At 33.6% G+C, this 27,718-nt stretch overlaps 4 protein-coding genes across 5 annotated transcripts; 2 read left to right on the plus strand and 2 right to left on the minus strand.

Moving 5' to 3' along the window:
- Nucleotides 1-285: 285 nt before the first annotated feature.
- Nucleotides 286-2,281, plus strand: LOC146919229 (uncharacterized). The gene is made up of 4 exons (XM_085710569.1): nt 286-901; nt 1,120-1,254; nt 1,550-1,684; nt 1,807-2,281. Exons 1-4 carry the CDS (start codon nt 458-460, stop codon nt 1,846-1,848), a joined length of 756 nt encoding a protein of 251 aa, XP_085566695.1. The 5' UTR covers nt 286-457; the 3' UTR covers nt 1,849-2,281.
- Nucleotides 2,282-8,798: 6,517 nt separating this feature from the next.
- LOC146919230 (protein FAR1-RELATED SEQUENCE 5-like) lies at nt 8,799-11,771 on the minus strand. Its single transcript, XM_085712503.1, has 4 exons — nt 9,535-11,771; nt 9,245-9,451; nt 9,111-9,167; nt 8,799-9,019 (listed from the first exon to the last, which is right to left on the minus strand). The coding sequence occupies exons 1-4, from the start codon at nt 11,629-11,631 to the stop codon at nt 8,987-8,989; spliced, it is 2,394 nt and encodes a 797-aa protein (XP_085568629.1). The 5' UTR covers nt 11,632-11,771; the 3' UTR covers nt 8,799-8,986.
- A 9,408-nt stretch (nt 11,772-21,179) lies between these two features.
- Nucleotides 21,180-25,200, plus strand: LOC146919231 (cyclin-L1-1-like). Of its 2 annotated transcripts, none has more exons than XM_085712504.1 (9): nt 21,180-21,280; nt 21,664-21,835; nt 21,926-22,007; nt 22,088-22,228; nt 22,834-23,003; nt 23,938-24,211; nt 24,304-24,691; nt 24,773-24,808; nt 24,898-25,200. In XM_085712504.1, exons 2-9 carry the CDS (start codon nt 21,684-21,686, stop codon nt 24,963-24,965), a joined length of 1,311 nt encoding a protein of 436 aa, XP_085568630.1. In that variant the 5' UTR covers nt 21,180-21,280; nt 21,664-21,683; the 3' UTR covers nt 24,966-25,200. The 2 variants fall into 2 exon arrangements, with proteins under 2 accessions (XP_085568630.1, XP_085568631.1); XM_085712505.1 differs by having other exon boundaries at nt 21,180-21,262.
- A 609-nt stretch (nt 25,201-25,809) lies between these two features.
- LOC146919232 (putative aquaporin PIP1-2) lies at nt 25,810-27,537 on the minus strand. Its single transcript, XM_085712506.1, has 4 exons — nt 27,146-27,537; nt 26,485-26,783; nt 26,189-26,329; nt 25,810-26,087 (listed from the first exon to the last, which is right to left on the minus strand). Exons 1-4 carry the CDS (start codon nt 27,471-27,473, stop codon nt 25,992-25,994), a joined length of 864 nt encoding a protein of 287 aa, XP_085568632.1. The 5' UTR covers nt 27,474-27,537; the 3' UTR covers nt 25,810-25,991.
- Nucleotides 27,538-27,718: the final 181 nt, after the last annotated feature.

The following is a 27,718-nucleotide window of genomic DNA, read 5'->3' on the forward strand; positions in this document are numbered from 1 at the left end:
TTAAAAAAATTAGCATTTTTAAAAAACTCTAGAATTAAAATATAAACAATGGCAAAAAAAAATGCGCCAACGGCGCAACCCGTGCGTATGCACGGGTACAGCACTAGTTAATAATAGAAATATATCCCATGAGGCAAGAAACAACTTGAGATTTTTAATTAAAAATATAAAGAAGAAAAAAGTTGCAACTTGAGAGTTTTAATTAAAAATATACGGAGGAAAAAAAGGCAAATTTTGGAAAATTGACTTTTTTATATAGCATAGTATGAAGAATAGGAAAAACGCACTCACTCTCTCTTCATTTGGTGCGCCATTTAAGAGAAAGAGCAAGAAGGAGTTAGTAATTAGTTTGGAATTGCCTTGTTAATCCACCCTTTCCTTTATATAAATCACACACCCCAACTTCAATTGTAGTGTATCAAGAGGAATTCAATAATATTTTGAATTCTGTTTCAAAATGTCTTCTGATAGTGATATCTATACTATTGATATTTCTTTCCATAAACATTCAAGCCCAAACAAAGTCTCTTATGATCCTCATTACCCTTTCAATTACATTGAAACAGTTCAAGAGGATTTGAACAATTCTCTTGACTCATTTTCCTCTTCCTTCTTTTCTTTTTCTTCTCCAACCAGTGAGCTTGGAAATTTCTCTACTTTGGATGGGTCTCGTTTGAAAACTGAGGAATGTCAAATGGGTGTAGATTACTCCTACTACCAAAAGTTAATGCAGAGGAGCTATAATTGTAACAATTTTCATGAGAAACCTGATTTTCCTTCTGAAGCTTACCATAACACACAGATGGACTCCCCAAATTTCCAATGGCATGAATTGAGCTCCCCCGAAAATAGTTTCTTCACCGGACAAATAAGAAGGGCGTGCAGTGCAGGAGATTTGCAGGTTAAAATAACCTAATTAACACCGTGGCTTACCATATATATTTTTGAGCATCCACACTTCAGATTAAAAAATGTATATGGTGTCCGATACGTATTAATTTAATCATTTTCATTTTTTAAATGTAGGGTTTGATCTCCGTGTTTATGTCTATTATTTGATAGTAGATGGTTTATTTATTTAATTTTATCTGTATTAAAGGTATGCTGTTTATTGATCAGAACATGGCAACACCTGGGTCTCAAACGGATGAAGTAAACTTCAAAGTAGGGCGTTACAATTTGGAAGAACGAAAAGAAAAAATCTCTAGATATAGAGCCAAGAGAAGCCGGAGGAAGTTCAACAAGATTATTAAGGTATAACACTAATTAACTACTGCGAGTTTGCGTATGCTCCAACATTACCTGAAAGGGGTATATCTGAACTCATTAACATGTTATATACAAAAGAAAGTTGTTCCCTCGGAAGTAAAAAAAAAAATGTTTTGTCAACAAAATATTTATATTTGAACGAAATTTTGTCAAATATATCAACTTTACTAGTAATAATTGAAGGACGAGAATGATGTATTAGTTTATTAAAGATTCCACATATTTTTTGTTTCTAAATATGTGGTTTCTTTTGTTGTTTTTAATTGTGGTACCACAACAGTATGCATGCCGAAAGACACTAGCCGACAATCGAACACGCATACGTGGCAGATTCGCAAGTAACGACAAAACCAACGAGATTCCAAAACCTGTGTGTTCAAAAACAGAAAAATATCATCATGAAGACGAGTTCTGGGTAAGTACGATTTTATGTATTGAATCTTAACATTTACATTATTATGTAATTAATATTAACTAAATTAAACTGTTTAATACTTGCATCAATGTGGTGTTAATATTATTGAGGTTTTTATTTAGGTTGATTTCATTGAAGGGTTAAATGACGAGCTCCTCTATTAAGATCACAACAACAATATGTGTAGTTCCTCAAATGATAAGTGTTATTTGGACATTCATATACACTATGAAAGAGGAAAAAAAATAGAGAAAGTGATGTACGTGATCAATGAAGATTAGGAAATTATAAGTGTAACAATATCATTGTGTTGACTAAGAATTTACCTTTGTGAGCCAAAAGAAAAAAACAAAAAGGCTTCTCAATTTTAATCTTTTTCAATTCAGTGAATAAAGTCATCATATATTAATTTGAATAGTGAGATGCCCCAGAGGTCAAACATAAGTTGGGTGGTTGGAATCAACTTTTTGCTTACTTGTATTCGATTTCGATTTCTCTTTTGTATATATCACTAGTTTTGATCTGTTCAATGTATATAACCATGCAAGATGTTCCACAATCATGTAAACTTTTCTTGTCAAATAACATTTTACTACCAGCTAGTGAGCTTTAATTTTTTTTTTTTTTTTTTTTGAAGTTTCAATTAAAAAACTAAGTAAATTTTCAAAATTTTTGGGACCCGTCATTAGAGAATTTTCAATGTATATAACCATGTAGATGTTCCACAATCATGTAAACTTTTCTTGTTAAATAACATTTTACTACCAGCTAGTGAGCTTTAAAATAGATGACTCATTTTCTCAAGAAAATTTGAGTTAGAGAAAAGAAAACGAAAATGATAAAGAAGAAAGGAAGATGAGAAAATTGAATTTTCTCAAGAAAATGCAGCGGAAAATATCCTTCAAGGTGGATATCAGATTTGCTCTGATACCATGTTGAGAATCATGGAATCATAGGGAAAAAGATCATAGATGTAAGCAAGATAGCAAGCATAGGAGTGCTCGTGTGGGAGATACTCAATAAGAAACTCATTATAGAATGAATAGATTGAAAAAAGATAATAAATGAGTACAATAGTGTTCCTATATATAGAGATTAGTTTGAGTAATTAACTCTAACTAACTTCTAACCAGGCTACTAACTCTAGTTTACTTATCAACTAACTATAGTTGATTACTAACTCTAGTCTAACTACCTTAACTAACTCCACATAACTTCCAATTTTAACAGAGGATGACAGGTTGGGTTGGTTCCCTTTCAAAAAAAAAATGGACTAACTAGCCAAATTAAGTCCACATTCATTCTTTGAATGGTATAACTAAAAAAAGCTTAGTAACCGAAGTTTAGAGGGCATATAAAAAGAAAAGGAAGCATCAATTAATAAAAGTAATCATTCGTTTAGAGGGTGTATAGTACTATTGATGCATTAACTAATTCAAAATGACAATTTTGTCGAGTGGAATTTGTGTTTTCCAATCAAAGTTGGTCAAATAAATTCCAAGGATAAAGGAACGGTTAATCAGTAGTTTGTGGGATGTTTGCACTTCTTTTGTTGTCAAACCCTTCATTATTTAGCACGCAGCAATGAGCAATCTCAATATTTAAGTTCTAGTAGTAGTAGGCTAGCTATAACTTAGCTTCAATTTCAAAATACAATTTTAAATCTTATCGGCCTATAATGCACTTAAATACTTAATTAACTATTTAACTTATCTTGTTGTAATATGAAAATGAAAGAACTTTACCTTTTTAACCGTAAAAGAGGCCTATATTATACTTCTTTCGTCCCTATATGTAAGCATCCTTTTATTAGAGGCAAATGGTGCTTACATATAGGGACGGAGGGAGTACTATGTTTTTTTTGGATGAGGCCTAAAACCCTTACTTTAGGAGTCTCACCCAGGGTCGGGCCTGACTGGGATTTGTTAGGTTGATACTTCGACTCTTGCATTAAGTAGTAGTAACCTTACTCTAACTAGTTCCTTCTAAAAGAGTATCAAATTTCATAAAACTTGTTCTAGAGTAAAGACAAATTAAAGGTAATGCAATTCAGAAAATAATAATAATAAGGGTAATGTTAACCAGTGTCTCCGGGGCACTAGTTAAGAACCAAATATGGTATATATTGCATTGAAAATTGTGTTGTCAATATCTTAAAAGTCAATAAAGTGTCTTTTTTAATTTAAAACTTTCTCTTTATGGTTTTCTTAACTAGTGCTCCGGAGGCACTGGTTAACATGACCCAAATAATAATAAAGCATGACAAATAAATCAACTATAGTTCTTTTGAACAAGAAATTAATCAACATCAATTAAGTTTAGCGGAAGAGGTTAAACTCCTACAACGCGATGAATCATAGTTTAAATTCCATTGAAAGTGGTACTCACATTATTGTCCAAAACGCCTAAGAAAAATTACTTGAAGGATTACATGACAAAAACATGAAAAATTGAATATTTTGGCTCCTAACTTCATTAAGACACAAATTAGCTACGAATAAAAAAAAATTCTTGTTATTATGCTATGAGCTTTATCCTATATAATAGTAAAAGAAAGATGGCATAATGCGAAGTACCATATGTTTAGCAACCATTTTAGCATCAATGTTCAACATCACAAACAACGGCGAAGTTAGGAAATTTTTTACGAGGGGGCCAAATACAAATAATTTTTTTGATCAAGGAAAAATTATATATTTTAAAATATTATATATTAAATTTAAAGGTCAGATATGTTTAATCTCTATAAAATTAGGTTTTGAGAAGTCGAATATCTTTTTGAGGGAAGAAGTCAAATATATTTATAATTGAATATTTGCTAAATAGATTAACAATTTTTTTTCAACGTAGACAAATAAGCTATTTGTATTAAATTATCGTCTATTATGTTTCACTGTTGATAATTTATATTTCTAAAAATGCTTTCTCTATAGTTGTTATAGAGATCGAAATGTCGAAATAAAACAAATAAGTTTATTAATCAAGTAATAATTTGTTAATCTTTTAATTTATGCTACTTTTGTGCAAATGAATTTGTTTGAGGTAGCTAAAATTATATTATTGGGGTAGCTAACCATATAAATATACCTAATGACTCAATAAAAATAAATTTTTGGGGTAGCCAAAGCTACCCCATCCCATTGAAAGGATTCGCCCCTGATCACAAAGATACTTACACTATATTAATTCATATGAAAAATGGAAAGAAGTTCGGTCTCTTTGCATGATGTATTGATGTTGTCGCTTGATATTATTGTAAAATGAATAAAAAAAACATAACTCTTATAAGATATATAGAAGACATGATACCAAGACAAGACTGCTTTTTACAGATTCTCTACTTAAACAATGAAGTGTCACAAACAAAGAGATGCTTCTGATTGTAAACACTACACCAAAATGTGGAAAAAATGGCGCCCTTTTGATAGCGTTTTTCACACTAAAGAGCTATAAATAATAACATGGAGGTTATAAATAGCGCTTTTTTCAAAAAGCGATATCTATGATACTAACTTGTAATAGTGTTTTACTTTAAAAGTGCTATCATAGGTTCATTAAAAAACATTAAATATAAGCAAAATTTCCAGATTAATTGTATATAGCGCTTATTGTAGAAAATTAGGGTATGAAATTAAAAAGAATTAAAGCATAACATTAGCAAGTTTTCTTTAATATAATGTAATGTTGCAATGTTAGAAAACCTTAAAATTGTTTTGCATAATATAAATTCATGTGAGATGTACATAATTTACTCAAATCATTTGAATGTTAATCAAATAGAAGAATTATGTTAGAAAATATGTTGGTATAACTTTATATAAAAAAAAATTATTATATATATAATTTAAAAAGTTACCCCTCTTAAATGAATAATGGCTAAACTATGAGGTTAAAATGTTAACGAACGTAGTTTAAATGAATAATATGTTTGAGAAGCTTTTTAGTAGGTTTATGTATTTTAAGATTGTATATAAACATGATATATATGAGTTGATTATTAGAATCGGATTCAGAAGCACATAGCTGCATTTAGCAAGGTTGTTGATTATTAGATCGAAGGAAGCTAAAGCATTTTGAAAAGGAGATTGTCGAGGCTTGATGGTAAAAAGGTGGATTGGTAGATATTCTCATTTTACGAGATTATTTTGGTGGATTCCAACTAGGGTAGTTGGTTGGAGAATTCCAACCGATACAATATGGCAAACAATAATATTTGCATATAGGAATGTTGATGATGGTATTGCATTTTATGGGTGTTGTGATTTCATTCTTACATTCTTCCGTTCTTCCATTTTCAACTTTATCAACTTAAATCCTTTTTCAAGTTCTCACCTTTCTTCCATTTTCAACTTAATCCTTTTTCAAGGTCTCACCTTTCTTCCATTTTCAACTTCAATCCTTTTTCAAGCTCTCACATTTTCAACTACATCAACTTAAATCTTTTCCCAAGTTTTCACTTTTCTTTTATTTTCAACTTCATTTCAAGATTATGAACTTCTACTAGGTTGAGCAGTTTAAATGGAGTTCAAAGAAACAATTTTTTCTTGGCCCATTAACGACCTAGTTAATGGAGATCTTTACGCGAAGAAGGTATGTAGTGTATTGTATTTATAGTAAGATTAACCAATTGATTTAGTTTGCTACAAATGTTTAAGTGTTTAAGCTGATATGATGTATTTTTTTTTACTGCATTTAGGACAAAGTTAGCAATGTTTGAGTTTTGCTTTTCTATTCTATGATCTGTTTTTTTCTTGCTCTATTTGAAGTCTTTATAATCTTGATTTTGTTGATGTGTTTTTATGATTCTGTTTTTTTTCTTTCTCTGTTTAAAGTAAATTTAAATATGTGTTTGTATGTATTAATCACAACTTTATACACTATTTTTCCTTGTATGTAGGTGAACCATATTAAGGACTCGTTCAGTTCTGGTCATCAATATTTTACGTAATTTATGAATCCTCTGCAAGATGACACTCGAGCACAAATATGTTCTAGTTTGAGTTTCATATCCAATTCACCGTTTGCTGAAGTGGCGTCCTTTTCACTCGAGAAGGATGTGCATTCATATAATGGGAGATCTGGTGTTGTTGAAACTAGCATTTGGGAAAACTGGTCTCCTACCTTTGGAAAAACATTCAACAGAACAGTGTTTGAAGATGTTTTTATTTTGGCAGATTTCACTACACCAAAATGTGGAAAAAATGGCGCCCTTTTGATAGTGCTTTTCACACTAAAGCGCTATCTATGATACTAACTTGTAATAGCGTTTTACTTTAAAAGTGCATTGTGTCTTATGTGATGTGGTATGATGTGGGTGTTTTATGTGTGCAAAGCTAACATTTATTTATTTATTATTTTTATGTATTTCAACATATTCTTTAAAAAAAAAATGTATTTCAACATATATCTGTTTGCAAGAAAAAAAATATACAAAAAAGTATTTTTACGAAGTGTTTATAAAAAAAGTATTATAGTGAAGCTCCCGCTTAAAAATGGGGGTCTTAAATAAGACCCCAGATCTTATAAGATTCTGGAAAAGATTCTCCCAATGGGGATACCTAATAGGTATTGGGTCTTAAATGGTTGAGACCCTCCCATTGGAGATGGTCTTAGGTTCCTACTTCCTACTGTGATGTGATAATTAACTGATAAGGATAAAAAAAATTAGGTTCCTAATGTCAAAAGAAAAAACTAATTAAGGAGCAAATGATTTATCGAATATCTTTCAAAGAAAAGTAATTTATTTTAACAAATTTAAAAAAGTGATTTCTTGTAAAAAAAATTAAAAAAGTGATTTATTAAATGACTGTAAATATCAAATGTGTAGTTTCCTGCTTAACCAAGTGATCTGTAGGAAAATTTACTTTCACGCAAAAATGTTAGACATGAACTCTTGAAAATCAACTACTTTTAATAGAATTATTATTAAAATAAGTAAAACAATCGAAAAGTATTAAAACATTTACTATAAAAATCTAATTCAACCTTATGAGATTTTATGTCAAAAAATAACCATGGGAACTCTTTTAAGTTTTTATAGTACGTTCCCTCAAAAAAAAAGTTTTTATAGTATGAATACATTCTCTTACTAGAAACTGACTCATCGTCTTTCTTGTTCGAATAATAATCTTTAATAGGTAAAAAAAACAAGTAGCCCTTATAGCTCAGTGGTAGAGCGCCTATCCTGCGTGAGGGCATGTTTTTTTTTTCCTTTATATGAAATTGTGTCTTTTTAACACGCCTTACGAAACTTCGTACTAAAATTCTTAGTTGAGAAAGTTTTTTTTTTTTTTTTTGAAGGAAGGTTGAGAAAGTTTAATTCTTACTATCTGCAAAAGGGATGTGGATCCCCTCCTGCATTATACCTCCTGCCATCTCTCCAGCCTTCAATCCAATGGTTGAGAATTGCTAAGAGAAAATTAATAAGAAAATGGCATTATTGAAGAGAGAGAAAACAAAACGTGGTTAAAACAATTTTTTTGGAATCAGTTTTTTTTTTTCTTTTTGTTAATAACTCATAAGCAGAGTGATAGATACACTTAACAACTTAAAGATCCTGTTGAAAGCATATCACACACCATCTTCAAACCTGTTGCTGAGAACAACTTTGCAACTACAAAATCTGTTTAATAACAACGCCGCGATTTTGACAATTCAACAATTTAAAAAATCTGTTTAAAAACAACGCCGCAATTTCAACAATTGGACAATTTAAAAAATCTGTTTAATAACAACGCCGCGATTTTGACAATTCTACAATTTCAAAAATGTTTAATAACAACGCCGCGATTTCGACAATTTCAAAGCTTAACGACTTCAACAGCAGCAAGAGGCTCAGGGCAGGGATTTCTTTCTCTCTTAATGAAAGAATGTTTCATTGTTGCTGCAAACTCTTACTATATCACTTTCCTCATTTTAGGAAACATTTAAAACACTTGTTTTGCTAGACTTTGTGTGTATCATGAGAGAAAAATAATCAATTCAACAAACTTGTTCATCTGCATAAACTTGTTATCATAACAATGTCATAAACTAGTTGCTTCAGCTCACATAAAAACCCAAAAAAGAACATGGAAAATCAGAAGTACTTGCTAAACTAGTTGCTTCAGCTCACATAAAAACCCAAAAAAGAACATGGAAAATCAGAAGTACTTGCTACATAATTGCTCTCATAATACTTCTCTAAATAGTTGGCGTTCCTCTATCTAAATTAAGTACAATCTCAAAATAACATAGGTGATTCACATCCTTATGAGTTGGTCAATGTTGTGACACTGTATTCAGGATATTTGATTCACATCCTTATGAGTTGTTCAATGTTGTGACATCCTCCTCCTACAATTGCAGAGACATAAGTTAATAAGTGTAGATATTAAGATAAATCACGTCATTAGAAATTGGAAATTATATAGTTGCTAAAACTTACCATCAATAGTCTAGTAAAACTAGTAACACCAAATTGATTTAGAGTGTCATTATTATCCTGCATAAAAGATAAAATCATTTAATCACTAAATTTATTTTTTGTACATTCACATACTCATACTGTTATTGGCTTACCACATTGACTTGGCTTTGTGAATCACCATTGTATGTACCATTGTATAACTCATATTGGGTTTGGCTTTGTGAATCACCTCTGTCACCATTGTATGCAACATTGTATAACTCATATTGGACTTGCCTTTGTGAATCACCTCTGTCATCATTGTATGCAACATTGTATACCTCATATTGGACATGGTCTTGTGTATGCTTTTTAGAGTTCTACATGCCATACAAGAAGAAAAATTTAATACTACATGTAGTTGGAAAAAAGACAATATGAATATTCAGTAATTTAAAACTACCTGAACTTTTGAAGCTTTTGAGCCATCATTTTTCTTGTTTTTGGGAAGTTCCCGCTCCAAACAACTTTTAAAACGCTTTGTACGTCTTGTGCCTTCTTTTTTTTTGAAGCCTTTTGCTTTTGACGAACCATCACTGCTACTTCCAATCTCTTTAACTTTAGCAACAAACTCATTCACTTTGCAAATACTTGTTGGATTGTGTTGAAACTCTACCAAATGCCTATTCAATTCATTAGAAACTTTGCAAAGGAGAGTGAATGTTTCTGGATTTCTACATGCTTCAGCAGCTATCCTAATAAGGTGGGGGCAAATCTGATTGTAGCGTTGCACTGGGGATAGATCAACATCTTCTACCACATTACTAACACCAACATTAGATAAACTCTCACTTCTTGCTAAATTTGTCCACCTTTTTAAGATATATTGCTCTGGAACTGATCTGACATTCATATGAATAAATAATCGTAAACAGTGACAACAAAGTATGCCAAAACTCTCAAACTTACGACAGGAGCAGGAAATGGAATTATTATCCAAATCATATGACACTCTCCACTCTTGCAAATCACTCTCCCTAGAAATAACACAATCAATTAAGGTTGCTTGTGTGTTAATGTTTTTCACAAAATATGCTTCAAACAACTCATACTCATGTTGGAATTGATCGAAAATAGTGGGAGTGTAAAGCTTAGACACTTGCTGCAAGATATGTGAATATGAGTTCTTTAGTCTCGGAATCTTTTGGCGTGCTTCATATTCACACTTCAATTCATTTTTTCGCTTTTGTTGTACCACATCCTCAAAGCGCTTAAAGAACTTGATAATATTCAACTTGACATTGATAAAACTTTTAATATCTGCATTCACACTTTCACTTAGTTGAGTACTTCGCATGCCTAATGTAAAAGCTTTCTTCATGTAACATGATGCCCATTTCTCCTTTATAGAGTACATTCTTTGCAGCCAACTATTTTTTTCCTTCTCCTTTTCCATTTCCCCATACTTCACAAGGAGAGTTCTCCATTCTTCTTCAAATTGTTCTTCATTTTCATAGTCATACATGCACTTCTTAAAGTCACTAAGAAAACATGACCCACCTTTCATTAAATTTCCTAAGTGTTTGATGCCATTCTGCATCAAGTGCCATGTGCATAAGCCATGGTAAACTCCAGGCATAACCTCATTCAATGCGTTTGCCATTGATTGATCTTGATCAGTAAAAACTGTTTGAGGCATTTTCTGCTTATGAGCCTCTAAAAATGTCTCAAAGAGCCATTTATATGTCTCAGATGTTTCGTCATACAACAATGCAGCCCCAAAAATCACTGCTCCTCGATGGTGGTTAAATCCCGAGAACACTGCAAGTGGTCTATGTGAACTATTTGTGCAATATGTTGAATCAAGAGAAATCACATCACCAAAACACTCATAATCAATGAGCATACCTGCATCTGCCCAGAACACATTGGTGATTTGGTCTTCAGTATCCATTTGATATGCATGATAGAAAGTTGGATTTTCCACCAATTTTTTCTGAAAGTATTGCAACAGATAACCGACTTCCCCACCTACCATACCCCTCTCCCTTTTCTTCCGGAGATAATTCTTTTGATCAACACGAGTAAATCCCAAGTTAGTACTACCTCCCACTTCTTTGCTCATTAAGTCAAATGACTTTCTCTGTTGTAGTCCAGCATCATCAGCTAAATCAATTTGCTGACATTGAATTTGAGATATTTTTCTTTGAGATGGCAACATATGAGTTGTTTCTCGTGTATGTAAATCATGGTTATGTTCCTCCACAAAATCAACCACCATAAATTTTCCACCCATATTCTTAATGTTCAACTTTGCTTTACAATTTGTCCTAGTCTCCTGTCTCGGATTGATGGTTTTATAATCCCGTTTATCCGGTTTTCGCAGACCTTCTTTAGAACAAACAAACATGTAAGAGGTAATTATACCATTTTTGTTCTTGTGTGAATATTGTTTCCGCACCCCAAATCCAACTCTTCCGCCATAATCATTGTAAAATTTCCAAGCATCTTCAACGCTATCAAAAATCATTTCCAACTTTGGTTTCCAATCTTCTTCCATTTTCTATAAAAAAAAAACTGCACTTTTTTTAACAGTGTATGAAAATCAAAACATGTCGCAGAGAACGACTCTGCAAATACAAAAATCTGTTTAATAACAACGCCGCGATTTCGACAATTCGTTCAAAGTTGTACGACTTCAGAAACAATATATATTACTTTAGTAACAATATATATTGTACAACAATATATATGTACGACAATATATATACCAGCAACAATATATATATTGTAACAACGCCGCAATTTCAAAAAAAAAAAAAAAACAACGCCGCGATTTCGTCAATTCGTTCAAAGTTGTACGACTTCAGAAACAATATATATATTACTTCCGCAGCAATATATATTACTTCAGCAGCAATACATATTGTACGACAATATATATACCAGCAGCAATATATATTGTAACAACACCGCGATTTCGACAATTCGTTCACAGAAAAACAAAGCAGATAAAAACAATGGTGAAACCACTTGAAGAGAAATCTGTAAAAATCCGTAAAAACAATGTTTGATAACCTTACTATAACTAACTATCATGCCTTCAGCAGAACAAAGCAGATAAATACTAACCTTGTACACACAGAATGACAATGGTAGAGCCACAATTTTTTTGTTGATAAACAATGTTGAAGCCACTTGAAGAGAAATCCGTAAAAATGCTATGGTGATTACTTTCTAAATGGTAGTGGAGATTGTGTAATTGAAAGCTAAATTGAAAATATTGGAAGTTGAAACAAGCACTTGCACTGGAAGTTGTAACAAAAAATTCCCGCTAAAATTTTGCATTTACTTATACCCACGTTTTGTTTCTCTCTCTTCAATAGTGCTATTTTTCAATTAATTTTCTCTTTGTAATTCTCACCGTTGGATTGATGGCTGGAGAGATGGCTGGAGAGATGCTGCAGGAGGGGATCCGCATCCCTGCAAAAGGCATCTCTTTTTTATTTTTATGTACTGAACCAAACATTTTTTTTTTAGTAAAAACCAAAGATACTCAGTATTCAGTTATATTCAAGTAAATAAATATGAGAATAAATAATTTTGACAATGGACATATTATCCTTGTGAGCTTATCTCAGTTGGTACAAATATTACATATTATATCCATGGCCGAGGTTCGAACCTCGGACACCCCACTTCTCCACAATTAAATTGTGAGAGCACTAACCATTAGGTTACTTGACAAAAAAAATAAAAATTTGATAATGTTTTTTCACTTTATATTATATCTTTAAATAAGTTTGTCTGTAAGGCTTTGATGTCACTAAAAAAAAATAAGAATTTATATTAATTTGTTAATCGTTGATATTTTTGAAAAATTTGAATATAATTTGTTACAATGTAAAAGCACAGTATTTTTTTTTCCTGCGTGAGGGCATGTTTTTTTTTCCTTTATATGAAATTGTGTCTTTTTAACACGCCTTACGTAACTTCGTACTAAAATTCTTAGTTGAGAAAGTTTTTTTTTTTGAAGGAAGGTTGAGAAAGTATAATTCTTACTATCTGCAAAAGACATCTCTTTTTTATTTTTATGGACTGAACCAAAGTTTTTTTTTTTTTTGAGTAAAAACCAAAGATACTCAGTATTCAGTTATATTCAAGTAAATAAATATGAGAATAAATAATTTTGATAATGGACATATTATCCCTGTGAGCTTATCTCAGTTGGTACAGATATTACATATTATATCCATGGCCGAGGTTCGAACCTCGGGCACCCCACTTCTCCACAATTAAACTGTGAGAGCACTAACCATTAGGCTACTTGACAAAAAAAATAAAAATTTGATAATGTTTTTTCACTTTATATTATATCTTTAAATAAGTTTGTCTGTAAGGCTTTGATGTCACTAAAAAAAAAGAATTTATATTAAATTTGTTAATCGTTGATATTTTTGAAAAATTTGAATATAATTTGTTACAATATAAAAGCACAGTATATTTATACTTATAATTTTAATTAAAATTTTATATAGATTATTGTTCATAATTTATGCATATTAGTGCAATAAAAAGGAATGGACATACGGACATTGCCCGTCTAAACAATACAAGTAGATATACTACTTTTATTTTCGTACATTCTAGAGACTACGAGGGAATGTGATATTTGAAAATTGAGTTGTGATTTATACATTTTTTCCCCTTTTCTTGGTTTGATATTTTTCAGAAGACATTTTCATCGAGGCATAATCACAATTTTTTTTTCTTTTGAAAGACACAATTTGATGTTTTAAAAACAACAAATATTCCAGTAAAAAACAAAAAAAGAACATCTTAGTTGTATTTTTAAATATGGATTTGATCTTATTTTTCATTAACGTGCGCTCTTTAGTGTATTGATTTTTAGACATGTTGCATTGTTGATCCGCACAAAGTTACTTGCCATAAGAAAAAATGCACATATTCCTAAACATTCTTAAACTATGAGTAAATATTGTTCTTATGTTTTTCTAGAGGAGATTGTTCTCATGTTGAAGTCATCATTTTGATCGAATTACATTAAATTATGTTTTATGTTGGTTGTGGAGGTGTTATTAGAGATTAGAGGTAAGTAGATTGGTGGATTTTTTAAGTGTTTTGGAGATGTGTAGTGCTTATATGGAGATCTGTAGTGTTTTCAAGGTCTAAAGTATGTTAGAAGTTTGTATCTCACTCATGTTGTGCTTCATGTGGGTTCAGCTATTGTGATGACAATGTTGGAAAAGGGAGGATATGTCCATCTTATTGAATTAGATTGGGAAGTTACGATTCAACTCTTTTATCGTGAAGCTAACTAATGTGTTGATGCGTTTGCAAATTTTAGGTGTTCTTTGAATTTTAATATTATGACATAAGGAATGTCGTGGTAGATTTTTTTTCAAACCATGTGGCGAGGAGGGGGGAGGATAGACCAAACCTTGATGGGGTTCCGTTTTCGAGAATTTCGTTAATGGATAATGATAAATTGGTGGCGCCTTTTTCAATGGAAGAAATTGAGATGGTTGTGAAAGAAAGTGATGGGAACAAGAGTTCGGGCCCAGATGGTTTTAACTTCGCTTATATCAAAGATTTTTGGTACTTGATGAAGGATGAGGTACGTATTATGTTTGACCAATTTCATGGAAATGGAGTGGTTCCTAGAAGTATGTTAGCTTATTTTGTTACCTTGATCCCCAAAGTGTCTTCCCCTTTGTCGTTGAAGGACTTTAGGCCGATTTCTTTTTTGGGTTGTCTTTATAAGTTACTTGCTAAGGTACTAGATAGGAGATTGGCGGGTGTCATGGATTCGATTATATCTCCCTCTCAATCGGCATTCCTTAAAGGGAGAAATTTGGTGGATGGAGTGCTAGCGGTAAATGAGCTTGTTGACTTTGTTAAGAAAACAAACCGTCAATGTTTGATTCTTAAGGTGGACTTTGAGAAGGCTTATGACTCGGTGGATTGGGGTTTCTTGGTGTACATGTTGAGAAGAGTAGGTTTTGAAGAGAAGTGGGTAAGATGGATGAAGGCTTGTGTTTGTGGAGGTAGTATGTCGGTCCTTGTAAACGGAAGCCCAGCGGAGGAAATTAATATCCAAAGAGGGTTGAAACAAGGAGACCCGTTGGCCCCCTTCTTGTTTCTTTTAGTGGCGGAAGGTTTTAGTGGTTTGATGAGGAATGCGGTGGCTCTTGAGCTTTTTGAAGGTTTCCGATTCAATAATGGGGGGTTGGTGGTGTCCCATCTCCTATACGCCGACAATACGCTATGCATTGGGAAACCGACGGTTGAGAACCTTTGGACTTTAAAGGCGGTGTTGAGAGGGTTTAAGATGGCCTCCGGATTGAAGGTTAATTTTTTTCAAAAGTTGTTTGATTGGTGTGAATGTTCCTTCCAATTTTATAGATATGGTGTGTGATTTTTTGAATTGTACGCAAGGTTCCATTCCTTTCAAATATTTGGGGCTTCCGGTGGGTGCAAATCCAAAAAGATTAACGACTTGGGAACCTCTTCTTTAGCATCTTAGGCGGAGGTTAAACTCTTGGGGTCACGAATTCATTAGTCTTGGTGGAAGAGTGGTGCTCCTAATGTCGTGCTTAATTCCATCCCGATTTTCTACCTTTCTTTTTTGAAGTTGTCGGGGATTGTGTGGAAGAAAATTGTGTGTATTCAAAGAGAGTTCCTTTGGGGAGGAGTGAATGGTGGTAGGAAAGTATCTTGGGTGAGGTGGAAATCGGTTTGTCAATCTAAATCAAAGGGAGGGTTGGGTGTGAGAGATATTAGGTTGGTGAACTTGAGTCTTTTGGCGAAGTGGAGATGGAGGCTTTTGGGAGGGGAGAACTCTCTTTGGAAAGTTGTTCTTAAGGAGAAATACAGGGATGGCGTGGGTAATATTGTCGTGGATGCGGCCGCCGTTTTGCCAAGATACTCCTCTAGTTGGTGGAAGGGTTTAGCGAAGTTAGGGTGGGGTGACGCTCCTAGTTGGTTTAATAACGAAGTCACAAGAAAGGTGGGAAATGGAGTCAATACTAGCTTTTGGTGTAACACCCCGTTTTCCCAACGTAAAAATTTCTTAAATAAAATCAGAGTTTTTCATCATAAAACGGAATGTCACATTTCTTAAAAAACGTAAATGGAATAATAATTTATCCTTCAAAAATATAACAACATAATCTTTAAAACTTCGCAGCGGAATAGTTTGACAACTTAAATAATCTTTGGCACAAGGGCCTCAATATAAAATTTCATAAAACTTAGTTCAACATCAATTCTTGAAAGATTCATAAAGTAATACGTAAGGAACAGAAAGTAAAGACATAATCCCATCCTGTTACATATCAGAGCACCTAAGACACACACTTGTGAGGAGTCCACTCATGACCGCAACTAATCTTGGTTACCTGCAAGTTACCCATACGAAGAGCAACATTTTCAAGCAAAGGGGTGAGATTTCTCAAACAAAAATATTAAGCAGGTAACTCATAAACTACATTTAACAACATATACATCATATAATTCATTAATTATATCTAACAACTTAACTTCTTTAACTAGTATCATTAATCTTCCTACATTAGTCATAAACTATCATAACACTAATCATAAACATCTTCATATATCATCAATTACTAATCTTAAACATCATCCTATAACATCAATAATAGTCACCAACAATTATCACATAGCATCAATGTTAATCACAAACGTCATCACATTTCATCAAACATTATTTATAATCATCAACATCTAATATCAAATATAATCATAAGCATCATCATGTAATTCACATAAGTATTATTATCAAAACATAGCATTACCAAAACAACTTCATAATCAAATTCGTAATCAACTTCATATATCAACATAATTATAAACTTCATCTTATAGCATCCTAAGTACAACCACAACGTTATCATGTATCATCATAAATATATTCATAAAACATCACATATCATCATATCATAACTCACGTAACATCTTATCATAAATCATATAACATCATAATCAATCATCAACATAAACATCATAATCATTCGTCTTCATTCATCATAGCACTTCATTAATAACTTATCAACTTGACATCTTAACATCTTAACAACTTGGCAACTTGACAACTTGACATCTTAACATCTTAAATCATCTTAAACATTTTGATAATATGCATGTGGTACCAATACAGAGCATCAAGCCCCCAACCAACTTATATGAGCGTAAATAGGCTCTTCAGGGCATCAAGCCCCCAACATAGTGAGCAAAACCTCCAGGGCATCAAGCCCTCACCCATCGTGGGAATGACTAAGCATTCCAGGGCATCAAGCCCCCAACCAACTTGAATGAGTATGCAATGGACTCAGCTTCCTACAACTTAGACAACTTTATGAACATCTCTTATAATTTCATTATCATGGACAACTTCTTAAATCTTTACAACTTAGTCCGACTTATACAACCCTTATCATCTTAACGTCTTAACATCTTAACATCTTAGCATCTTGACAACATATGGATCACATAAATAATTCATATCATATCATAATATAACAATATCAAATGATAATAAACAACATCTTAAAACATCATATTCATCAATCATAAACAACATCATATAACATCGTATTTAAACATCAACAATAAATCACTATGTATTTTGTAAAAACATAATAAATTATCCACAACATATTTTCATGTCAAACCAAAGCTACTGGAAAGATATCACAAATATCAACAACTTTCATGTTTACAACAAAGATCAATTCAAAACAGAAACATATGAACAAAACGCAAAAACATGAAACAGAGAATGCTGTCACCGTACAATTTCGCTAAGACCTCCCTGTAGTATTTTCTTCATAACTCAATGACCAAACATCATTTTCATGTCAAACTAAAGCCACTAGAAAGCTAACAAAATTATCTAAAACTTTCATGTTTACGCCTAAGACCAATTCTGTACCGATCAATACCATTTTTCATTTTAAATTCGGAAAAGTTGTGCTGAAAGTCCATAAAAATTCACTGTGACCTACGTGCAGTAATTTGACCATAACTCAAGTTCTATAAATCGTTTTGACGTGAGACCAACGGCATTAGAAAGCTAACATCCATACCTACAACTTTCGTGTTTACACCTAAGACCAATTCCACACCGATCAATACCAGTTTTAATATCAAAATTCAGGCAGAATGCAGATTTTCTCCAAGTTTCATATAATCTCATGGTTCTAACCTCAAAACTACTTCCAATAATCATCTTATGGATTATCTAAGGTCTATACACAATTTCTACATCAATTCAGCAAGTTTTCATCATCTAATCATCAAATCTCTCTCAAAACCCTAATTCTCAAATTCTCACAAACTCTCCCCAACTTGTTAGATGTAATCTAATGATTTAACAACTTAATATTAATGCAAGATAGTCTCACCCTTACATTAGATTAATTCTTGAATCAGCAGCAGCGTTCTTCTTTCCTAAGGTCTTCCCCTCTTCTCTTGACTTTTCTCTTCTCTTCTCTTCTTTCTTGTTCTCCTCTTTTCCAAAAAGCGGTTTTAGGTAAACTTTTTCTAACCTAAGCTTCTCTATTTATAATACTAAAATATTCTTCCCAAATCTATTTAGGCCCAACAACTTATTCTTCTTTCTATTCTAACCCTCAATTCCGCTCACACTAATAATCCTCATAATCTTATTTATTTCTAAATTAAATATATCTCTCACAAATAAAAAATATATTTCTACACCAAATAACAAATATATCTCTAACAAATAACAAATATATTATTCTAGTAAATACCAACATATAACATAACAAAATATCACTCATCAAAATAAATCGACTAAATCATAAAAAGACATCTAATCTCAAAACTACCTCCAAATCTACTTACTCTAATAATTCTCATATTCTAATAAATAATAGAATAATGCCACATAATAAAATACTAACACCTCATATAAATAAATAAATCACATAAATAGACTCTAACTTAATAAAAATAATTAAATAAAAAGGAGGGCGTTACATTTGGAGTGTGGCTTGGAGGGGGGAGATAGTGTTTCGACTCAAATATCCTAGACTCTTTTCAATTTCAAACCAAAAGGAGGCTTCGGTGTCGGATTTGGGTAGTAGTGGTGAGTGGGTGTTTGGTTGGAGGCGTCAGTTATTTCAATGGGAGGAACAAATGCTTCTTGTGTTGTTAGAGGATTTGGAGGGGTTTGTTTGGACACCCAGAGAGGAAGATAGGTGGAGATGGAAGTTATCGGAGGATGGGCCTTTTACGGTAAAATCTACTTACGACAAATTGTTAGAGGTGATGTTGGTGGAGGATAGGTGGCACGAAGAGGAAAGGAAAGTGTTTGGAAGCATTTGGAAGAGTCCGGCTCCATTGAAAGTCGTTGTGTTTTCGTGGAAGGCACTCCAAGATCGTATTCCTTCTAAATATAATCTTGGCATTAGAGATGTCTTGCCTACCGAGACGTCGGTCCTATGTGACGGGTGTGGTAATTCGGTGGAGACAACTATGCACATCCTTCTGCATTGTGATTTGGCTAAAGGGGTGTGGTTGCAAGTTATGAGATGGTGGAATATTAGTCTCCTTATTCCTCCTAATCTGTTTATCCACTGGGCGTGTTGGAGCAGTGTCGAAAGTAGGAAGAGATTAAAGAAGGGGTTGGGCCAGGTGTGGCACACGTCGATTTGGGTATTGTGGAAGGCGAGGAACGATAGAATTTTTAATGAAGGTGTAGTTTCTGAGGACAGTTTGGTGGAAGAGATTAAAGTTTGGTCGTGGCGGTGGGCTATGTACAGGTTACATATGCCTCCGTGTATGTTCTTCGAATGGTCGTGGAACCCGAGAGATTGTATCCTCCGTTAACGCGTTGGTTGCTGCAGTTGGTTGTCAGATGGTGGGACTGTGTGTGCCTGTTTTTGGGCTGTTGGCAGCGGCTTTGTAGCAGGTTTTTTGCTTTTCCTGTTGCTGTTGTGCGCAGATCAGCGGCTCTGTTACCGGTTGCTGCAGTGGTTTTTTTGGCCCTTTTGGTGTTTTCTGTATTGCTATAATGCTATTGCTGTCCTTTTTGGTGTAGGCTGCGGTGCTTTGGTTCTGATGCAAGGGTATGCGCAAGCTATGGCAGTTCTGGCTTATATCCGGCTGCTTGTAGTGTGTGTATAATCCGGCATCAATTCTGTTTTTGTTAGTGGTGGCTGCCTTAGGAGGTGTTGTTTTTTTGGGTTTGGTTGGGGTTGCGGTGTTCCGCCTATATTCGGCACCGTGTATGTATTGGTTTTGGCCTTTTGGTTTGATCGCGATCGCGTTTGTGCGCCTTGCACCCGTTCGTCATTAATAATATTTGTTGTTCAAAAAAAAAAAGCTATGTCCATCTCAATGCAATCATTTGTTGTTAGCTGGTATAATGAGGATCATTATCACTTTTGTAACTTATGTGTAGTTTTCCTTTTACGGGTTTAGGTAAATCCTTTGTTGTAAGAAAAAGAACTTTATAAATGAAATCATTTTAATATATTATTTTAACAAGAAATCATTTAAATATTTAAATATTTGTTGAGTCATTTACGGAAGAAAGTGCTTGAAGAACAATCAACAGAGCATTCTAACAATTCAAAGTATATAATATAATCTACCAGAAAAAGATAAAGCATGATCCAATAACACGTAGTATTATTCAAGTTTTTTTTTTTGGACCAACAAGAATCAAACGAGGAGACTTATACTTCGCGAATGCCATTAAGAAATTAAACATAACATTATGATGACATTGTGATAAAAATATCATAATGTTCTTCAACTCTCTCTTCACAAGAAAACAAAGACATATACTTGTAAAGCAAAAAATCTACAACACATGTTTTCTTCCCCTTTAGATTTCCGGAAAACACGATTCAGATTATAGAATCCAAAAATCAAGCGACATTTTTTGTGTTTTCCTAGGGCGCGAGAGAGATATGAGGGGCGGGAAAAGAATTTCACAAGCCCAAACATATGTTCCCTTTGAAAAGCCCATCATCATTTACTAAAGTAAAAAATAAGCACTCTATAATAAAACATAAAAAATAAAAAAACAAAACTAAGCAGCTCCGTCAAGTACGTGTCGCACTGAACTCAACTCGCCGGGAAACACCGCCGGAGTTATTTGCCGGCCGTCGGAAACAGTCAGAAAAGCTTTCCAGGTTATCTTTGATTTGAATCAAATATTAATTTTCTTGATTACTGTGCGCCGTTGAATTGGTTTATTCTGAAATAATTTCTAACCTAAAATCATGGTTTCTTAAGTGTTCAAGCTCTAAATTCTCTCAAAAATTGCACGGTGATAAGGATTTTACTACAATAACAATTTCGTGTTTAATTCATTTTAGATTTGAACAGTGATTCTGATTATTTTGGTTTTTTACTTAGAATTCAATGAATTTTGGTTTTTTACTTAATTCATTTCGTGTTTAATCTTTTGGTGTCAATAATCTCTTCTAATATCGATTATTTGCTTACTACAAAAGTTCAAGTTCCTCCTTTTTTCCCTTGAAATTTCATGAAGCTTTATTATGTTTGTGTTAAGGTTAAGGGAGCATAAAAGAGATGATCTACACAGCAATTGACACATTTTACCTCACGGATGAGCAGCTAACAAATTCACCCTCCAGAAAAGATGGTATAGATGAAGCCACGGAAACAACCCTTAGAATCTATGGCTGTGATCTCATCCAAGAAAGTGGAATTTTGCTTAGATTGTATCCTTTTTATTATTAGTATTATTTTCATTTTCAATTCAATCATCTTTAATTTATTCATTTTAGTTTGTTACCTTAACTGTATTGCAGACCACAAGCGGTCATGGCCACTGGTCAGGTTCTATTTCATCGTTTCTATTGCAAGAAGTCATTTGCACGGTTCAATGTCAAGGTCTTATGATATATTTATTATCTTCTCCTTTTCCTCTCGTGCATGACAAATCAAAATACTCATTGAATCTCTTTCTGCAGAAAGTTGCTGCAAGCTGTGTGTGGCTGGCTTCAAAACTGGAGGAAAACACAAGAAAAGCCAGACAAGTACTCATTATTTTTCACAGGATGGAATGCAGGAGGGAGAACTTGCCCATCGATCATTTAGACTTGTATTCCAAGGTTTGCAGCTCCTGTTTTGCCCCTTTAATTTTTCTAGCACACATACTGGTAGAATCATGGATTTAGGCTCAATCTATGAGAGTATGAAGCAGATGGCTTAATGGGTTGAACAAATGACATGCGCATCATATGAAAGGTGTGTATGAACATAAGAAAAAGAAAAAAGCAGAAGGGAGAGAATTAGAAATCTGCTGACCCGGCAGTTAGTTAGGATGTTCCAATGAACTAATTAAGGGTAGTGGGATTGGCATTATTCAACAATTTTCTGTTGGGACCCTTGCAATTAGGCAGAGATAGTGTGTTTCCCCTTCTTTGAGGAGCTTGGCTCTGGTTTATCTCGTATGAGAGAGTTCAGTCTCTTTAGGATGATCGATATTATCGTTTTCTGAATTTTTCCCATTAGTCATTTTGCTGTTCTATGAGTTGGATAGAAATATGGTATATGATAAAACATTAGCATTGCTTGATCCATGTAGCCGGCCCTACTTAGTGGGATAAGGCTTGATTGTTGTTGTTATCATTTTGCTGCTCTATCACATACATGCAACGAGTATTATTTCTATAATTGTCATTTGTATGATTTTGTTTTCTTTTTTACTGTACAGAAATACGTTGACTTAAAAACAGAGCTGAGTAGAACTGAGAGACATATTTTGAAAGAAATGGGATTCATTTGTCATGTTGAACATCCTCACAAGTTTATTTCAAATTACCTTGCTACCCTTGAAACACCTCCAGAGTTGAGGCAAGAAGCTTGGAATCTGGCTAACGATAGGTACATAACTGTAGATATTATTATTATTATTATTGTTATTGTTATTGTGTTTGTGTATATTCTTGTGTTCCAGTTGACACTTTACGTACCTAGAGTCCCAAGAGATCCCTGAATTAGATTGTATATTTTGTTTTGTTAAATTTTTAAGGTTTGCTTCTATAGAAGTTTTAGTCTCCTGTTTGAATAGTTATCAAGGTCATTTATTCTTGGAAGCTGGATGCAACATACAGTGTCAAGTGATGGACTGATCCCCTTAGCACATTTAATGAAGTAAAAAAAATCTTGACAAGTCTTTCCATGACATTTTTGTTCACAACCTGATAATGTAAAATCGTCCTTTGTGGGCAGTGTTAAACTTTAAGTGAAAAACCTAAGATACAAAACAAATGAATTGATGTTTTGAAGAATATTGCACAGACTAGGCAGCAAGTATGATTGTATTATGGTACTAAGCTTTTACATTTTTGTGATATTGTTGATCTTGTGGCTGTTATCAAATGAGTGGATGTTTTGAAGAGTATTTACTTGCATAACAGTATATTTATACTGATTTGATATCGTAGTTATTATGTAATTGACGTTGTGATTCTATGTTGATTTCAGAGCCTATATAATAGTCTCCGTGTGTAGTGTAATCACGTGTTTCACCATCTCATGCCTTTATTTGTCTCTCATTCAACAACTTATTACGATGTTGGACCTGTTTTACTTGTGTTGCTATAATAAGCAAACACTTGATGCTTCCTATAATCTTGTGTGACAAACATCTGATCATATCAAAGCGTAGTGGACTACACAATTTATCTACTCATTTAATTGCCGACCAAAAGTTGTGCTTGCATTTTTTATTACGACTTATATTCAATGGTTTTACTAGAACACCGCGTTTACTGTTTCTTAATTATATGCCTACCTAACTATATTCTTTATGCAGTTTGCGCACTACATTGTGTGTTAGATTTAAGAGTGAGGTTGTGGCATGTGGCGTTGTATATGCTGCAGCCCGTAGATTTCAAGTACCCCTTCCTGAGAACCCACCATGGTGGAAGGCATTTGATGCAGAAAAGTCTGGGATTGATGAAGTCTGCAGGGTTTTGGCTCACCTTTATAGCCTTCCCAAGGCACAATATTTACCAATTTGCAAGGAGTGGGACTCATTTACATTCTCCAACAGATCATTGGAATCAAAGTCTCATTCAACTGCAAAGGTAATGGTCAATCTTGTTTTTGTAAACCTGTATTATTGACAAGTAAGATATGGTTTTGATCAAACGAATTTGAAATGATTGCTACTCTGTAGGATGCTCCACAAAGTAGCTCCCCGATGAATACTGAAACGTCAGCGCTAAAGGGAGCTCACGGAGAAACTAACATTGACTTGACTGGTAGTGCTTTGGTAAAGCAAGCTAGTGATAAGCTGAACGATGCTAGGAAGTCTGATGATGATTCCAAAGGCATGGCTGTTGAGAGAGATGTAAAAGATGAACCCACATTGAAGTCTAAACCAGACCGTAAAATGGATGCCAGTGGGGACTCACACAGGGACCGGGACAGAGAGAGGGACAGATTAAAATCAAGGGACCGTGATCGGGGAAGGGATTCTGATAAAGAACGGGAGCGCGACGAAGCTGAGAGGGTCAGACTCAAGGATCGTGGTCATCGTTCTAGGGAGAGAGCAAAGGATTCAGGTACTTTTATAGATTTTATTTGTGATTATTGTCTTGTTGTTTGTTATTCAGGTTAAGATTTAGTTTTTGTATTGGATGCAGGACATTCAGATAAGTCAAAGCGCCATTCATCGCATGGTATGAATCTATTTGTCTTTGTGAGTTTGCAGTTTTTTCCTTTCCCCTTTTACTATGTCTTAACTCTTTAACACATTTTCATATTTCAGACCGTGACCGTGATTACTACAGTTCGTCTTACTCGTCAAGAGAGAAAGATCGGCATAGATATCATTGACATAACTTAGAAGAGCTAAGATATACCCACATCGTTTCCATGATGCTTGTCAGAGTCAGTTATTTATATATTTTCTCATGTGCCTTAATTGTTACCTCTATAGGTCAAATGTATGAACAAGTTTTTATGTATTTCTATATCCCTGTATCCCTGATGTGAAATATTCATCCTTTTGTATTATTAGTAGCTTATATATTTTTCCTATTATTTTATGTTAAATGTTCATTTTTGTGTAGTATGTTTTATATAATCAGTATTAGCTAATATGAAGATGCTAAATTATATAAGAAAATTCTTATTTGCTCCTGTAGAAAAATGAATAAGTTATTTAGGTGAGAGGATATAATGTGTAGGACTTTGTTGCACACAAATATAATGCAGTATAATATATCATTATAACAAAAATATATAATTTATGAGAATAATGATTTCTATCACTTAAAATCGTTGAATTGAAAACAACAATCGGTCTTTGTTATGACGAGAATGCCTGTGTTTGTTTTTTCGCTTTTTCGAATGAAGAATACAATCGGTCTTTGTTATGACCAATTAACAGAGCCACCCCGAACATTCTCTTATGGTTGTTTAATTTGACAAATCTGAGTCATGCTGATTGCATATGAAATAGCTTAGTTCCTGGGCAACAGAATGTGCAAAATGGAATCCAAGGGCCACCCCGAATGAACCAAGAGTAGAAACTAATTTTAAATTTTGATGATGTTTATATCAACCATAAATTGTTAATAGTAAGATATATTACTTTTTCTTTTTGGTGGTATCAAATCAATATTTCTATAGTCTGCTTTTGAAGAAATAAAGAAGAAAAACTCAAAAGAACTAGGTATATAAGAAGCATGATAAATAACAATCTCCACACTCCACAGACCATTCAATGTGTTCAGTTCACGAACATGAAGTAGTAACATACAGTAGTTCATAATTTACACATACATATGAATATATGATTTGGCCAAAATAGACACAAAAAAAAAAAAACAAGCACACATGCCGATGATGATGGATTAATTATTCCCTTGCCTTGAAAGGAATTGCTCGGATCACTATCTGGTGATATAATGCAGCAAGTGCAGCTCCAATGAAAGGTCCAACCCAGAAAATCCACTGTTTAATTTGCCACAAAACTCAAACATTAAACAAGTCACTTAAGCAGAACAAAAAATAAATTGAAGGCCACAACAGCATAACAAAGTGGAAGGACATACATGGTCATCCCAAGCATGGTCTCTGTTGTATATTATGGCAGCACCAAGACTCCTAGCTGGGTTAATGCCAGTTCCAGTAATGGGAATTGTAGCCAAGTGAACCAAAAACACAGCAAACCCAATTGGAAGAGGTGCCAAAATCTACAAATACAAACATCACATTACTCCTTAGTCCACAAAAATGAAGCATATATCATAGAGATGCTAGAAATACAACTCTTTAACACACTTTTCATTATAAACAAATATTCATCTTACGACACTATTTTTATTAGTTGAAATTCATTTACACGTACCGGAACGTGAGAGTCTCTTGCATTTCTCTTGGCATCAGTGGCAGAGAAGACAGTGTAGACAAGAACAAAAGTACCAACAATCTCAGCTCCAAGACCATCACCCTTGGTGTAACCAGGATTCACAACATTTGCTCCACCTTTATACAACTCATAACGAGCATTACCCTCAAAACCTTTCACTACACCAGCACCACAGATAGCTCCAAGACACTGCATTATTATGTAGAATACTGCTCTTGTCAAGGACAGCTTCCTAGCCAAAAACAAACCGAATGTCACCGCTGGATTTATGTGCCCACCTGTTCCCAACCATCTCGTTAGTTTTGTTCAAAGCAAAATAATAATTTATAGTGCATCACCATCTTGAAATTGTGGAGTCCCTAATTTAGTCCCTCACATCATATTAATCTCTTAAATTTACAAAATATCATATACTATTTATAATATTTTACGATGAATCTACATACCAAACCACCATTTCAGATTAAAGACTTGTCCGGTGTTTATGTGACAGATTGAAACATGCGATTACATTAAATTACTCATTTTCATATTATTATTGATGTCGACGTGTCAGTATTAGTGTCGTATTGGGTGTAAGTCTCATGATTCATAAAATTGTGGAGCAAGTAAAAAAGTAAAGAAAAGAAAATGAAGTTACCTGAAATTCCAGCAGTGCAATAGACAAGGGCAAAGATCATACCACCAAAAGCCCAAGCAATTCCTTGAATACCAACAGAGGCACACTTAGAGGGTGACCTATTCACACCCATCACAGTTAAGACAGTGATGTAAAGGAACAAGAAAGTTGCAACAAACTCAGCAATCCCAGCTCTATAAAATGACCATGACTTCAACTCTCCTGGCTCAAACAAAGGTGCTGGTGGTGCTTCCTTGTAGTCCTTGCTATCACTCTGAGCTCCTGTGCCCAATGCATTCTTTTCTGAGAACTTGTTTGCTCCAACCTTAACATCTTCCTCCCTCTCCATATTTTTTTTTCTCTCTCTTTTTGGCTAACCCAATACTAATCACTTCTGAGTTCTGTCTTTGATTGAAGTTTATAATATTAGTGGTTATAATTTATATAGTGGGAATTTGGAAAAAAAGTTAAAGTTCATTGTTTATTTGCTTTGCTGGCTAATAATAACGGTAACAACTTTACTTTTTTTCTTTTAGGATAGAGTGGGGCACTTTTTTGAGTTGTATAGGGACCATTCTAGTAGAATTTTAAAAC

The sequence above is a fragment of the Medicago sativa genome, chromosome 5 (assembly GCF_051527215.1).
Source record: "Medicago sativa cultivar Bolivia chromosome 5, Bolivia_mono, whole genome shotgun sequence".
Classification (NCBI taxonomy): Eukaryota; Viridiplantae; Streptophyta; class Magnoliopsida; order Fabales; family Fabaceae; genus Medicago; species Medicago sativa.

Coding starts and splice junctions, on each gene's coding strand:
- LOC146919229 (XM_085710569.1), top strand. CDS start 458: ATGTCTTCTGATAGTGATATCTATACTATTGATATTTCTTTCCATAAA. Junction 902..1,119: donor GCAGTGCAGGAGATTTGCAG/GTTAAAATAACC, acceptor TTTATTGATCAG/AACATGGCAACACCTGGGTC. Junction 1,255..1,549: donor AGTTCAACAAGATTATTAAG/GTATAACACTAA, acceptor GTACCACAACAG/TATGCATGCCGAAAGACACT.
- LOC146919230 (XM_085712503.1), bottom strand. CDS start 11,631: ATGGAAGAAGATTGGAAACCAAAGTTGGAAATGATTTTTGATAGCGTT. Junction 9,452..9,534: donor CAAAAGCTTCAAAAGTTCAG/GTAGTTTTAAAT, acceptor TATGGCATGTAG/AACTCTAAAAAGCATACACA. Junction 9,020..9,110: donor GTTTTACTAGACTATTGATG/GTAAGTTTTAGC, acceptor CTGCAATTGTAG/GAGGAGGATGTCACAACATT.
- LOC146919231 (XM_085712504.1), top strand. CDS start 21,684: ATGATCTACACAGCAATTGACACATTTTACCTCACGGATGAGCAGCTA. Junction 24,212..24,303: donor AGTCTCATTCAACTGCAAAG/GTAATGGTCAAT, acceptor GCTACTCTGTAG/GATGCTCCACAAAGTAGCTC. Junction 24,692..24,772: donor GGAGAGAGCAAAGGATTCAG/GTACTTTTATAG, acceptor TATTGGATGCAG/GACATTCAGATAAGTCAAAG.
- LOC146919232 (XM_085712506.1), bottom strand. CDS start 27,473: ATGGAGAGGGAGGAAGATGTTAAGGTTGGAGCAAACAAGTTCTCAGAA. Junction 26,784..27,145: donor TTGCACTGCTGGAATTTCAG/GTAACTTCATTT, acceptor GGTTGGGAACAG/GTGGGCACATAAATCCAGCG. Junction 26,330..26,484: donor CAAGAGACTCTCACGTTCCG/GTACGTGTAAAT, acceptor TTGTATTTGTAG/ATTTTGGCACCTCTTCCAAT.